This window comes from Pinus tabuliformis, chromosome 7 (assembly GCF_031772625.1).
Source record: "Pinus tabuliformis cultivar Carrire ecotype Pingquan chromosome 7, CPIR1, whole genome shotgun sequence".
NCBI lineage: Eukaryota > Viridiplantae > Streptophyta > Pinopsida > Pinales > Pinaceae > Pinus > Pinus tabuliformis.
The window spans coordinates 576,261,203-576,277,229 of NC_142293.1; the positions used below are offsets into that span (position 1 = coordinate 576,261,203).

Genomic DNA, 16,027 nt, shown 5'->3' on the forward strand with positions numbered 1-16,027 from the left:
AGAAAAGAAAACCCAGATATCCTTATGATCCAGGAGACAAAAGTAAACAACCAAGAATCGGAAAACCTTAAAAAAAAGTTCAGGCAATATGAAGGGGAAGCAATCCAGGCAACTGGGGCATCAAGAGGCATATGCACAATCTGGAAAAAAGGAAGGTGGGAATTAATGGGGAAAAAACAAGGCAGCACTGGATTTTAACGGATATTAGGAGGATCAGCATAGAAGAGAAATACAGGGTGATAAATATATATGCCCCCAACCACTATAAGGAGAAATAACAGTGTTGGGCAACAATTAAGGAAGTATTACAAGAAAAACAAGCTGGAAAAATAATTTTAGGAGGAGATTTAAATCTGGTTAGAAGCATAGAGGAAAAGTTTGGAGGGAACTATCAAGTGGATCCATCCAGGAACTCTTTAGAAGAAATAATGGAACAATATAGCCTTCTGGATATCCCTCCAAATAATGGAAAATATACTTGGAATAACAAGAGAGTGGGTAAAAGTAACATAAAAGAAAGATTGGACAGAATTCTGATCCAAGAAAACATAGCAGCAATGTACAGCTCTATCAAATCCAAAATCATTCACACCACAGCTTCTGATCATAAGCCGGTTGTAATAGAAATGGGCAAAATGGAAAACCAAGGCCCACTCCCGTTCAGGTACAGCTCAATCTGGGACAGTAGCATATAAATCAGTGAATTAGTTAAAGCAGCATGGGCACCAAGAATATCAGGCTCACCACAGTACATATGGGAGACAAAATTAAAAAATGTAAGAACCAAGCTAAAGGAATGGGCAAGGTTAAATGAAAAAAAAGAGCTACAACAGAAAATGGACAGCATGCAGGCTGAAAAAGAATGTAAAGAAGAAAGCAAGCAAGACTACCTAAAAGAGAAAGAAATATTCTGGGAGATATACAGGGAAAATAGGAAAGAGGAGGAAGAGGCCAGACTGAAATCTAGAAGCCTCTGGCTCAAGGCAGGGGACAAGAATACGTCTTTTTTTCACAACAGTATGAAAATCAGAAGAGCTAGAAACCAGATAGAAAAAATACAAGTGGAAAATCAAGAAATCAAAGGAGCGGAAGAAATAAAAAAAGCAGCCCACAAGCACTTCAAAAACTTACTGTCAACAACAGAGGAAACGACTGAATATGAAGAAATTTTGCAGCATACAAAGAAAGAAAATCAAAAAAGAACAAAACAAAGACATGTGAAAGGATCTCACAGAAGAAGAAATTGAAGAGGCCATTTGGAGACTACATCTGGATAAAGCGCCCAGGTCAGACAGATTCACAATAGCCTTCTACAAAAATCATTGGCATACAATCAGAAAGGATTTCTTAAGAATGGCAAAGAATGTTTTCAAAAAAAAAAATGGGAAGCAACACAAGATCTTCCTATCTTGCTTTGGTTCCAAAGGAAGCAAACCCCTCCACCTTCAATAGGTTCCGGCCCATTTCTTTGTGCAATTCCTCCTACAATATAATAACAAAAATAGTGGCAAATAGAATAAAGAAAGTGTTGCACTTAATTATCTTAGAAAACCAAGGAGGGTTTGTCCCAAACAGACAAATCATTGACAATGTCATAATAGTTCAGGAAGCTTTCCACTCCAATATCTTAAAGAAAGAAAAAGGTATGATAATCAAACTAGATATGGAAAACGCTTTTGATAGAGCCAGCCACCCATATTTAATGGTTGTACTTCAGAAACTGGGCTTCTCAAAAGAAATAATAGAAGTGATACAAGAATGCATATCCACTCCCTGGATCGCCCCCCTCATCAATGGAAGACCCAATGATTTTTTTCAAAGCACAAGAGGCCTCAGGCAAGGCTGCCCTCTATCACCATTGCTCTATATAATAATGGCAGAAACTCTTAGTAGAGCATTGGAAACTCAGAGGAAAGAAAGAACTATCACAGGACTGAGAATAGAAAAAGTAATAAAAACCACAAATCATTCCTTGTTTGCAGATGATACATTGTTGATGGGAGGAGCATCAACAATAATAGCAAGAAGATTCAAAAAAATAATGGATGCATTTCTACAGGTGTCAGGTGGACTTTTGAATAATACAAAATGCAGGATCTATGGGTGGAACATTCCACCGAGAACTATGCAAAGAATTTCCCAAATCATGGAAATCCCAGCACAGGAAAATTGGAATCACTTCCTCTATCTGGGATTACCAATATCAAAAGAGAGCATGAAGGCAAAAATATGGACAAAACAAATTGGGAAAATGCAAGACAGGATAAAGAATTGGGGAATGATGTGGTTAAATATGGTTGGAAGGGTGATATTAATTAAGGCTCTCCTTGCTGCATTACCAATATATCAATATGCTCTAATCATGGCACCAACAAGTGCCCATAAGCAGATGGAATTAATTCTAAGAAGTTTTCTCTAGCAGGGTGGGAAGCAGGAAAACAAAAAGTTCAGTTTGGTGAGGTGGGAACAAGTAGTGCTACCATATGAACAAGGAGGCCTGTCCATTCGGTTGCCTGGGCTCATGAATGCAGCCCTGGGAATGAAAATTGTTTGGAGACTCATAACAGGTAACGAGAGCTGGTGGAAAAAAGCCCTCATAAATAAATATCTGAATGGTTCCAAGGAGAAACTGCTGAATGGAAACATCCCAATAAGACAAAGCACCCAAGTATGGAAGCTAGTCAAAAGAGTCATTCCAATAATGAGCAGCCACATTTCCAAAACTCCAGGGAATGGACAAAAAATCTCAATATGGGAAGACAGAATCATGGGAAAAGACCCATTACAAGATCACCCGGAATTGGATGGAATTCAAGAGTGGATGAGAGGGAAAGGCTTTAACAACTTACATTCAATCTCCCTGTGGAATCAGAAGGAATGGAAGGAATGGAAAAGGCCAGCAATCTTAGCAAACATGGAAGGACAATGGAACAAAATCAAGCAACATATAAAGGGGGCAGCACCAATTCATAGTGATGAGGAAGACAATTACCTTTGGGACCCAAGTAATGGGCAATATACAGTCAAAACTGGATATAAAATTCTCCAAGATCAAACCAATCAGCAAGACTGGGAACCATGGAAAATAGCATGGAAATTCGAAAGTTTGCCTAAGATAAAAAATTTCATTTGGATGCTATTAAAAGGAAAGATTCTGACTAGAAAAAACCTTTAAAAAATAGGATTCCAAGGACCATCAAGATGCCCATTATGCCAGCAGGAAAAAGAAACCATTCAACACTTATTTCAGGACTATAAATTCTCAAGAGAATGATGGGAGCAGCTCTTGAGCCCGCTGGAAGTAAATATAGACTATGGTAAGCCATTGCCAGAATTTCTCAAAATTCTAGAGAAAGCCTACCCATATGCAACAAAGAAGAAATTCACAATTATAAGAATCTGGAAATGCATTCCAATAGTCCTATGCTGGAAAATTTGGCTAACTCGGAACAAGTGCATCTTTAAAAACCAAAATCCTAGAATTGGAAAAATATTATCAAAAACATGGGGACTAACTTCAGAAATATTCAATGAAAAAGGAACTTCTCCAACAGATTATAGTATCCTTCAGCAAGAAGAAAGAGAATGCCTCAGCAAAGCCATAATAGACAACAATGGTAAAAAGGGACAGAGAAAAGAAAGCTCAGGGAAAAACTGGAAACTGAGAATGACTGAAGAAGAAACTGAAAGTTGGAAAAGACTACAAAATAGATATTGTTTGCAATTTGATGGAGCCTCCAAGAATAATCTTGGGAAGGCAGGAGCAGGTGAGATAATTTTTTATCCAAGCGGGAAAAAAATTGTCACATATGAATGGGGATTGGGACAAATTTCAAATAATAAGGCCGAAGCTTATAGCTTGCTCATGGGGAAAAAAATAATTAAAAAAAAAGGAATCCAAAATCCAGTAATCCTGGGAGATTCAGCCATCATAATTGAGGCAATGATCCGAACCAAAAGTCCAAGCAATGAGTTTATGAGAAGAATTATCAAAAGAATAAGAAGGAATTTAGAAGACTCTGGTAGTGTAACTTTCAAACATATATTGAGGCTTCATAATCAGCAGGCGGATCTTCAAGCAAATAAAGCAGTGGAGATGAATGAAGGAAGAGTCCGAGAGAACAATGAAGAATACCATCACTCTATGCCATAAGATCAAAATGAATTTGAAAAGATTAAAGTACTAGGGGAAAAAGGGACAAAGCAAGATAAATCATGGAAAAAATAAAAAAACACACAACCCAAAGAAATCTCAGAAAATCATGGATGGGTAGAGGAAAAAGAAAGGAAAAAAGGATATGCAAATGATCATTGTCAGAAAATGCAATCTAAGTCATAAGGTTCATGAGCAAGAAAAGCATAGCTCAGAAGAAAATCGAGCCAGAGAAGGAAAAAGCACGCAAGTGACAGCTCTCAAGTTCAACGCATGGGGGGATCGTTTCAACTATAAGTTTGGAGGCAAGCCTGTAACGCATAAGCATCACAGTTCTAAAAGACAGTGGATAGGAGAGTGAATTGCGATCTGCTGTGAAGTTATTATTTGCCTGAGGCCAATGACTAGCCCACGACTCTCCATAGCGCTTCCAACCCAGCACTCTCGAAGCTCAGTCACTTTTTGGTTAGCAAGAGCAGCTGCTCTCTGCGCAATTCATATCCCCTCCCTCACGCAGGCTTCCACGCGGTCTATAAGGCGCGCTCAGCTACATTCCCTCCCTCTAACCTTCTTAACTCTGCCCTCTGTACCTCGTTCACCTGCAATCGCACTTCAACTAGCAGCCCTTGTATCTCCCAACCTTCTGTTTTGGTTTGACAAGCCTCTGCCCATAATTACGTGGCTCATCCGCTCCTTGCTCCTCTTTGAACAGCCATTGTCTTCCCTCATCCAGCTCTCATTGCAGAGTTTCACTATCCGCTGCATATTACCTCCCTCTCTCCAAAATCGCAGGCCCTCCATCATATTATCTACCTCAGCGGCAATATCTACAGCTACACAAAAAGTGCAAAACAGAGGCCATCAAATCAGAGCAACGAAGGATCAAGGGAGCGCAGGCAGCTACAGCAAAGCAAGGGGAAACAACAGTCAGATGGAGTTTAACCCCATTGAGAAGGCAGCGAGGAACGACTCATGCCCAGCATGCAAAGGAAACAAGGTCATGATACATTGGCTGCAGCAGTCTCTCAAAGATCTAAGAAGTGAAATGAGAATGGAGTATAGCTTTCAGAAGAAAAATATGGCAACGCAACAACATGAGATAAAGGATCTGAATACCAAATGCAAGCGTCTGAAGGAAGCAGTAGAATACTACAAGAGAAACACTATGAACAGTGAAGGAGAAAACTCAGTCAACAACAACATCATGACTGAAGCAGCCCAAGAAAACTCCGTCAACAAGCCATAAACCCAATGAGAATTTATGTTATGTAAATTTGTTTTCTTAGTAGGACAATACATCCAGTAGTATCCTAGAATAGTTAAAAGAATCTATGAAGTTTGGAAATTAAGCACAGGAGAAGGGACTGCACTCTCGTCCTGTTGCTTAGTCTACTATCGCAATATAGTTGAATGTAATAGGAGCTTGCTCTACACCCTGTTTTGGTAATATATCATCTAAACGATCTTGTTAAAAAAAAAAAAAAAATTAATTAGAAAAAATATTAATAAAAAATAAAATATATTATCTAATAAAATTTAACTAGCACATAATGCATTTTATCTATTTAAACCCGCAGATCAATCCAATTTTTCATATTTATCCCAAGGATGAACCACAGTTGGTTGGTTCAAAAACAAGATGAATCACAAAAACCTAAAATCAAGGACAATTGATAGGTAATTTTAATTGAACAAATGTCACAGTTGGTTGGTTCAAAAACAAGATGAATCACAAAAACCTAAAATCAAGGATAATTAACAGTTAATTTTAACAGAACAAATGTGTTTGTTTTGAATAAGGGCTTCCACAATTTAGATACATTACATTAATCTTTTTACTTGAACTAAAAAAATATTAATAAAAATTAAAATATATTGTCTAATAAAATTTACTTAGAATTAATATCAATAAAATTTCGTGGATAATTTTCACACCCATTATTGGTTTAATTAATTCATTTCTTAACTTTATTAATTCTACTCTAACCCCCTCTTAATCTCTTTATTTTCTTTTAATTCTCTCCTTATTTTATATATTTTATTTTTATTTTTAATATTTTTAAAATTTAATTGTGCAAATAGACACACTCTCAATCATGGATTTTGTTAATTTTAACACAATTGAATATTAAATCTTATTTTGGTAGATCCGGAGTTAAGATGGATCTTGGCTGGTTGGATCTTTTTACAATTATTTTATTTTTATAGGGCTATTTTTATTTTATTCTGTTTATTTTTATTTTTATTTTTTATTTTGAGTTAAAAGGCTTACATTACATTACACTACTCTTTTTAGTTTACTTTATTTTATTTTTTATGTAATCAGACTTGGTCAAAATGTTAAACATTACATTACAAGATCTCTACCATATCTATTTCGAAATAGGGCTTTTACAATTTAATTTAATTATAAACAATTAATAAATGGATGGTAGAGATTTAACCTCTACCAAATATTTATGGAACATTTTTTGTAATAGTCAAAATAGAGGGTTGAGATTTATAATGTTATAAAATTAAATGAGTTATGGCTACTTGGGCATCTATTATTTATAAGACATTATATTGGCTCATGGTACTTGTAACATACCCCGGTAACCTCACATGAAAATGCAGGGAGTTAGAATTTTTTTACACAAATTACCCACAAGTAATTATCCAAATCACTATTCCACATTCCTCATTAACCATTAGATAGAATGTTCATTAGTACATAAAGTAACTTTCAATAGAAGATAGTAAGTTGCATAACCCTTAACAACCACTGTTGTAGTATATTAACATAAATTTTCTTATGAACCTTGCATCCATTTCATGATTCCCTTAACCAAATTAATTAATCACATACTTGACATTATGATTATCACATCAGATAAGAAATCAACATCATCAAACTGACACAATAATCAATCACATCATTGAACATCGATATACCCTGAAAACCCCGTAGGGTGAAAACCAACAAACGTTTAATTTTATTATTAAATGCTCGTGAGGGTGTTCACCCCTCACTTAATGGCTTATAAGGGAGTCCATCCCTTATCCATTGTTATAAAATATTACAATGAAATATCAATTAAAATACAACATACCTAGCTAAAATCTATTACAATGATCATGAAACCATTTACCCACAAATGACCACTCTTTATATGCTTGTGGCATGATCGTCCCATTAGTGGACTGTTGCAGCTCATACTCATCAGCATGGACCATTAGTTCTTATCTGTCACAATGTTAAACATAATTTTCTTTTGCACAAATCGTCATCCTTTCCTGTCATTGATGTCGTCAACAATCTTTGGTAACATGATTAGATAAGTATAAATCAATCAATAATTATTTGAAAGCGATCTTTTGACATCTATTCATGTGCATACATGAGATGTAACTATAATATCAGAACATGCTTCTTCTTACAACATTATGCATGTATAAACAAATAATTATCAAGCATGTCAAAATAATTACCCCATCACTGTGATCATTCTCGCACCAACACACATTCACATAAATTGTCTTATGAACCTTGCATCCATTTCATGATTCCCTTAACCAAATTAATTAATCACATACTTGACATTATGATTATCACATCAAATAAGGAATCAACATCATCAAACTGACACAATAATCAATCACATCATTGAACACCGATATACCCTGGAAACCCCGTAGGGTGAAAACCAACAAACGTTTAATTTATTATTAAACGCTCATGAGGGTGTTCACCCCTCACTCAATGGCTTATAAGAGAGTCCATCCCTTATCCATTGTTATAAAATATTACAATGAAATATCAATTAAAATACAACATACCTAGCTAAAATCTATTACAATGATCATGAAACCATTTACCCACAAATGACCACTCTTTATATGCTTGTGGCATGATCGTCCCATCAGTGGACCATCCTGCAACTCATACTCATCAGCATGGACCATTAGTTCTTATATGTCACAATGTTAAACATAATTGTCTTTTGCACAAATCACCATCCTTTCCTGTCATTGATGTCGTCAACAATCTTTGGTAACATGATTAGATAAGTATTAATCAATCAATAATTATTTGAAAGCGATCTTTTAACATCTATTCATGTGCATACATGAGATGTAATTATAATATCACAACATGCTTCTTCTTACAACATTATGCATGTATAAACAAATAATTATCAAGCATGTCAAAATAATTACCCCATTACTATGATCATTCTCGCACCAGCACACATTCATATCCAAAGGAAACCACTGTAACCATCCATTTCACTTAAAGGATACTAGAAACTTATCTTTGTTTTTCATGCAAGTAATTAGATAAAAACTTATTTGAAGAGAGCTAACCCCTTAGCTTCTTCTTTGTGCATGTAACTAAGTAATCTTTCCCGTACAGTAGATGTTCTCTTTTAAGGGGAAGCTAACATGATAGACATTATTATCATGCATGCAAATGTAAGTCCCTTTTCGAAAAAAATATTTTCCAAGATAGAGCTAATTACAAAATCTATTGTATGCACAAAGACATGCATTGTTCTAAACCAGAACTAATGTGTTAGTCATTATTTCTTGCATGTGGATATGTGTATTTTACAAAGGAAAGCTAGTACATTTATTCCAAGTAACTACTTGTTTTACTTTCCATAATACTTACTCTTTTCTGCACACAAATCCATATTCTCTTTAAAAGATCTAACACAATAGTTCTACAAATCCATGTTTCTCTTTAAATATCTAACACAATAGTTATATCTTCATACATGTAATCAACTATGGTAATCAACTATTGTTTCTATGCTTCTGCATATGTGCATATGTGTTCTTTTCACATAGTTATTTTCAAGAACCCAACATAGTTTCTCTATCATTTATGTACAAAGTTATTATGCATTTGTTCCCAAGAAAGTATCATAACAAATTTCTCATGCATTTGTTTTCAAGAAAGTATCATAATCAACCTTTCTTTTGGGCATAAGAATGAAGATAATAATAATGGTAACCTTTTATGCATTAAACCATGCAATTAAATCAAACTATCCAATATGCAACACACAAATCATTTACCTTTTTACTCACCAAAACATGTAACTTTTGCAAATCTTGCAAATAAATTAACACCATCATGCAACCTATCTTTTCTTACATAAAAGACAGATGCAATGTTATATAAAGACAAGAAAGGTTACTTATCTTTTAATGCTACAAATATATATAATAACAATCTTTATCTATATGTAATAATATATATTTTCTTTACTAAGAAAAATATAGAATAACAATCTTCATGTGCATGCAATAATATATTTTATTTACCAAGAAAAATATATATAATCACAATGTAGTAATATATTTTCTTTACCGAAGTTGAATGAAAGTGGAGAAGGGGAGTTAGGGAAGGAGGCGATCATGGGCTCGCGCAAAGGACAAGGTTAGGGTTTCTTGAGATTTCCTGCGGTTCGAAGGGGTTTTCAGATTACAACGGCGGTTCGTAGGGCATAGGTTCGACAGCTACGCGACGGTCACCTGCAGCGGTCACGGTCCTGCTACAATAGCTGCTATTTCTCCGTTGGAATCCTCGCCTGTCCCTTTCGGTCTCCGACAGTTTAAACAGTTATGGATGACTAGGAGCATGAAGCGGTGGATTATTCGGCGGATCCCTCGCCGGAAAATATTATCTTTGGGATTCCTCATTTTACCTCTCACTCTCAACCCTCCCATTCCGCATCCTCTTCTGTCCCGGCGCACCAACCTATTTCGGCTCCCGTTCCATCCTCTGCAGCAGATTATCCCCCTATTTCTCCGCCGTTTGAAGTTCCTCCGCTCTCACCAGGGTCTCTGCAATTTCTGGCCTCCCATACTCCCCCATCGCCCGCATTCGACCCTTTGGCGTCCATTCCCGTGGTGCAACACATTCATCAGAGACAAACTCCGGTGGCTCATCCATCTGTCTCAGGCATTCGACCATCCGGATGGTTTGAGACACCTGTGGTTTCCTCTCCCCCCACAAACCCTAGTCCCCGGGAAGGTATCACTAACCCTCTGGTGGATCATCCGTCGGCCCCCCACACAGGAATAAAGAAGGTAAAGTGTGTCAGATCGAAGACAAGGGATATATCGATTAAATTCGACGAAGCAAAGCCTCTTGGAGACTATATGGACATCGCGAACACCGTGTTGGTTGGGCACGTCAGAGGCAGATCTTACTCGAAGCAGAGGCTTGATCTATGGGTCAAGGAGATCTGGGGAGGTGTACTATTCGATCTTCCAGAGGTACATGTCCTCCCCAGAGGATGGTTCTCATTAAAATTCTCCAAAGTCTGTCAAACAAATCTAGTCTTGGGTCGATATTGGCATATCGAAATGGCCCCGGTCCTTCTCAAACGCTGGAATCCCCTCTTCGATCCAGAGCGCGAGCAGCTCGGTGCCGGTCCAATCTGGGTGAGACTCCCAGGGTTACCAATTCCATTCTGGGACGAGGAAGTTTTCATTAGGGTTGGCAATGCCCTGGGGACATATTTGGACTATGATCGCACCTATGTGGAATCCAGGAATCAAACACTTGCTCGGGTCTTGGTTCATCTGGACACTCGCGAGGGGCTTGAGGAACAGATTACGCTTCAATGGGGCAGGTGTATTCGTGTTCAGTTGCTGGATTATGAAGGAGTTCCCTTCCGTTGCAGGCGATGCCATAAGGTGGGACACCTCGCGAAGGACTGTCCTCTCAATAAGAAAGCTACCGATTCAGTGAAAGGCTCTCCGGCATCTACCAGGACGGCTTCCCCCATCATCTCGCGTCCTCCTTCTGCTGGAACGGCCCCCTCTGTCTCTGCTCCTGTGGACGATGTGGGGCTCCGGAGATCCTCGCCACCAAAAACTAGGGCTCGTTCGGCGGCAGAAGCGGGTATGAATTCTGTTTCATTTATCCCTTCTTTGCATTCGTCTATTGATGATAATCATACATCTGGTCCATCTGCACACATCTCTATGATTCCATGCACTTTATCATCTCCGCTTACCTGCACTGAATCTATAATTTCTACATCTCCTGTGCCTATCTCCCCTTCATGCCCATCTTCCCCTCCTCACCCTTATTTCCTCCGGTCTCGGAATACTCCAAAAGAGTCGGCTGTAGGTCACTCGGGTCTGGGCATTGTCATTCCTGAGGGGGCATCTTTGAACACCAGAGGGAGAAAATCCCACCTTTCTAAAGCCATCAAACAAGCTGGGGCAGAGGTAGTCTCTGGCCGGCAAGCGACCATTGACGGGGTTCTTAGAGCAGGACACACCCCGAGAGGTGTTCCCCCATGAAGTGTCTATCATTTAACTGCAGAGGACTGGCTAGTTCCTCCAAAAAACTAGCCATGAAGAGGCTCATCGATACTGAGCCTATCGACATTATCATGCTACAAGAAACCCTCTGCTCTGCAGAACAAATTGTTCGTGTCATGCAAGCCATGGTTCCAGGATGGAGTTTTTATGCAAATGATGCTGTGGGACGATCTGGGGGACTAGCCATTGGACTAAACCCTCGCTCCATTAAACCTATTTCTTCCTGGGGAGGAGCAGGGTTCATTGGTTTGGACTTCTTCTCGGCTGACCTCGGCATGGACCTCAGACTGGTCAATATATATGCTCCTTGCTCCCAGAGAGAAACATTCTGGAGGAATACTCTTCAGCTCCCCCTGCTGAATGAAGACCATGTTATTATTGGAGGAGACCTCAATTTCTCCTTGGGATTCAGGGAGTCTTGGGGCACAGAGGCACAAATTGACTCTATCACTGACTTCATGACCAACCTGCTGGAGCAATCAGATTTCTCGGATATTCCTCTGCAGCGTCTCCTTCCTACCTGGCGGAACCGACGGGTGGGGGATGCTGCACTAGCTCGCAGACTTGACAGATTTCTGTTAAAGGGCCCTCTCCTTCAGCGCCTACATCTCTACCGACAATGGGTGGGCTTGGGGGGGATATCGGATCACAATCCTATATACCTGGAGATTCAGGGTCCTTTCAAGAAGCCCAAGGCACCCTTTAAATTCGACTCCTCTTGGCTGAAGGATCAGGACTATATCCAGCTGATAAAGGACTACTGGGTCTCTCATCCTATCAATAACTCGGTTCCTCTTGCCAAAGGTTTCTGCAGGAACCTCTCAGAGATCAAACATCTGACTATAAAGTGGGCAAGGGAGAAAAGGGATCGGGAATCTGCACAGCTCACCCAAATAGAAGCGGATTTATGTTCACTCACCGATGACAGAGGGCAGGGGTTCATGTCAGCTGCTGAGAAATGTAAGCTTATTGACCTGGAGAATCAAAAAGCCAAGATTCTCAAAGAGAGAGAGGAATCCATTAGATTAAGGAGCCGAGCTTTATGGATACAAGCTGGGGATGACAACACAAAGTTTTTCCATAACTTTGCAAAATGCAGGAAGGTATCTAATACTATTTGGAAGCTCCCTACACCGGATGGAGATATCGCAGACAACTTCAACAAGCTCGCTCACCTGGGCATCACCCATTTCAGGAACCTCTACAGGAGCCCACGAGAAGAAAATTTACTTGATATTATTAATGTGGCCAACCACTTCCCGAGATTCGTGGAGGAAGATGATGTGGAATCCTTAACTGATCCGGTCACTGCGGAAGAACTGGAAGGAGTTCTGAAATGGTTCAAAAAAGACAAAAGCCCAGGCCCGGATGGATGGACCATTGAATTCTACATTACCTTCTTTGATGTTTTGGGACAGGACCTACTTCAGGTGGTTGAAGAAAGCCGGACCTCTGGATCAATATATCATGCCATCAACTCCACATTTATAGCACTCATCCCCAAATCTGACTCCCCGGCATCCTTTGATGACTACAGACCCATATCTTTATGTAACTGCCTCTATAAAATCATATCTAAGACCATTGCAAATCGTCTTAGACCTATCCTCTCCCGGTCCATTGCCCCTCAGCAATTTGCATTTCTCGATTCCAGACAGATCCATGAGGCCATTGGACTCGCTCAAGAAGCCCTCCATTCCATATGGTCGAAGAACTTAAAAGCCATCCTCCTTAAAATTGATCTGTCTAAAGCATTTGACCGTGTCAGCTGGCTCTACCTCAAAATGATCCTCATTCATCTGGGTTTCCCTCATGCTTTCATTACTTGGATCATGGCCTGCATTACTTCACCATCTTTCAGCATTCTTATCAATGGCTCGGCCACAGATTTTTTTCACTCGGAGCGGGGTCTGAGGCAGGGGTGTCCTATATCTCCTCTCCTTTTCCTGTTGGTCATGGAAGGTCTCAGTCGCCTCATGGAAGCAGCAAAGAGGTCTGGTGATATTGGGGGACTCCGCATTTCTGACCTTTGTTATCTCACTCATCTACTCTTTGTGGATGATGTCCTTATTCTTCTTAATGGCAGTGTTCGAGACTCTCGAACTTTCTCAAGGATCCTCCTTCTTTTCTCATCTGCCACTGGTATGATGCCAAACCAGATGAAATCAACCATCACCTGTGCCCGCACATCAGTACAAGAGACACAGATTGGCTTACAATGCTTCCCATTCGCGGTCCACCCCCTGGATAGAGGTCTCAAATATTTGGGGTTTAATTTGAAACCTACTTGCCAAAGGATAGCTGACTGGGTCTGGTTGGTTGCCAAATTGGAAAAAAGACTCTCAGGATGGAGCTTCAGATATCTCTCCAGGGCTGGTAGACTGGTGCTTATAAAGTCTGTATTAGAAGCCACCCCGGTATTCTGGATGGCCCTAGCCTGGATCCCAAGGAACATCCTGGGGAGACTTCAGCAAATTTGTAATCGATATCTCTGGAATGGGAGTCAGGACAAAAGATTATTTGCTTGGATCGGATGGAAGAAGATCTCTCTGCCTAAAAAGTGGGGAGGATGGGGGCTCAAGGAACTGCCTGAATTTGCAAAAGCACTGGCTGCCAAGATGGGGTGGACGCTGCTTACTAGACAAAATCTCTGGACACAAGTAGTTTATTATAAATACATTTGGCCTCACAATATTTTGGACTGGGCCCGTTTTCCTACCTGGTCAACATTGGGATGCTCCTCGGTCTGGAAGGCCTTAATTCTATCTCTCCCTCTCATTCGGAACAACCTTGCTTGGCGCATAAATGATGGGCGGACGGGCAGAGTCGGTTTGGACCCCTGGATTAACTGTGGGGGTAGGCATATTCTTAATCCAGACCTTTTATTGCATTTACAGACCCAGGATATTCGACATTTTGCTCAAATTGCAGATCAACAGCGTACTGATATTTTTTCACAAGCCTGGAAGTCCGCACAGCAATTGAACCTCCCTATCCAATGGCATCAGGAATGGGATCGTTATACTGAGGCTTTATCTGAATCCCATATTCGAATAAAACAAGGTCCGGATGAACTTATTTGGTGCAATGCTGACCACGGTATATATGCACCAAAATTGGGATACATTGTGCTCATATCTCACAGATTGCCTGAATCGATACAGTCATGGTGGCAATCTATTTGGAAGCTCAAGGCTTCTCCCTGATCCAAACTCTTCTTCTGGTGTGCACTAAATTCAATGTACCCACGGGAGAACATCTCGTCCGCAGAGCAATATGTGGCCCATCATGGTGTATCTTCTGCAAAAATGCATCAGAGACACAGGAACATATTTTCCTTCTATGCCCTGTCATAATCAACCTGTGGATCAACATATGTAACCTACTGGGTATTGCTGCAAATTGGAAAGGGAATGATATAAGGAGCGCGTGGGATTCTTGGTCGCTCTGCCATTCGGGAACCAAATTACAAAACCTGCCACCCGTGGCTACTTGGTATATTTGGCTTGCCCGGAATCGGGCTATATTTGAGGATCGATTAATATCATGGAGCAGGGTAGAAGCCTCCATTATTGCAGCATATCATGAGCTCCCAGACCCTCCTCCCCCGCGACTGAGAACCATTCAACCAATGCCCACCTTTGATAGAACCATCCCGTGGGCTTTTTTCGACGGAGCAGCAAATCTGGATGGGTGTGGTGGGGGTTTTGTACTGCACCTAAATGACCACCATCGATACCTTGCCAAAATGGGCTTTGGCAATGGATCAAATAATTTCGCGGAACTCTCTGCTGTCCACGGTCTTCTACATTTTGCATTATCACATCAGCATACCAGCATCAATATATTTGGGGACTCTTTGGTGGTTATTAACTGGATCAACAATATCACACAATGTCATACACACACACTCAATAACTTGTTACATGATACACTCATCCTCAAAGCAGCATTTAACCATTGCTCATGTTTGCATATTTACAGAGAGCATAACAGCGAGGCTGACAAATTATCCAAAGAGGCCACGACTCTTCCCCGAGGCGAGTGGATAATAGTGGAGCAGAATGGTGCAGAGGAGTATCAGTTTTATCACAGGTCATTCATAGAACAAAGAGAACAAAGGGACAACAGTCCCATCAGCTGATAGGCAATGGCGATTTTGTTTATATTTGATAATAGAAATACAAAGAACATGGATAATATGTATATAAACAGAATCCTCTTTTGGATATTATGCACAGACAGATGAATGTAAACAGAACAGTTTGGTCGATACCTACAGAACAACACTATGAAAAGTTGATTTTTGTATGAACATGCAAGTAATGCCTCGGCATCTGCTATATGTAATTTTCAAACATTAATGAAAGTTACTGATTTTTCCAGTGGAAAAAAAATATATATTTTCTTTACCAAGAATCACAATCTTTATCTACATGCAATAATATATTTTCTTTACCAAGAACAAAATATATAATCACAATCTTTATCTACATGCAGTAATATATTTTCTTTACCAAGAAAAATATATATAATCACAATCTT

The 16,027-nt window shown here is 39.7% G+C and overlaps 1 protein-coding gene across 1 annotated transcript; it reads left to right on the forward strand.

The window, feature by feature from the left end:
* Positions 1-11,514: 11,514 nt before the first annotated feature.
* Positions 11,515-14,688, forward strand: LOC149248732 (uncharacterized). Its single transcript, XM_089450882.1, has 2 exons — positions 11,515-12,821; positions 13,344-14,688. The coding sequence occupies exons 1-2, from the start codon at positions 11,515-11,517 to the stop codon at positions 14,686-14,688; spliced, it is 2,652 nt and encodes an 883-aa protein (XP_089307008.1).
* Positions 14,689-16,027: the final 1,339 nt, after the last annotated feature.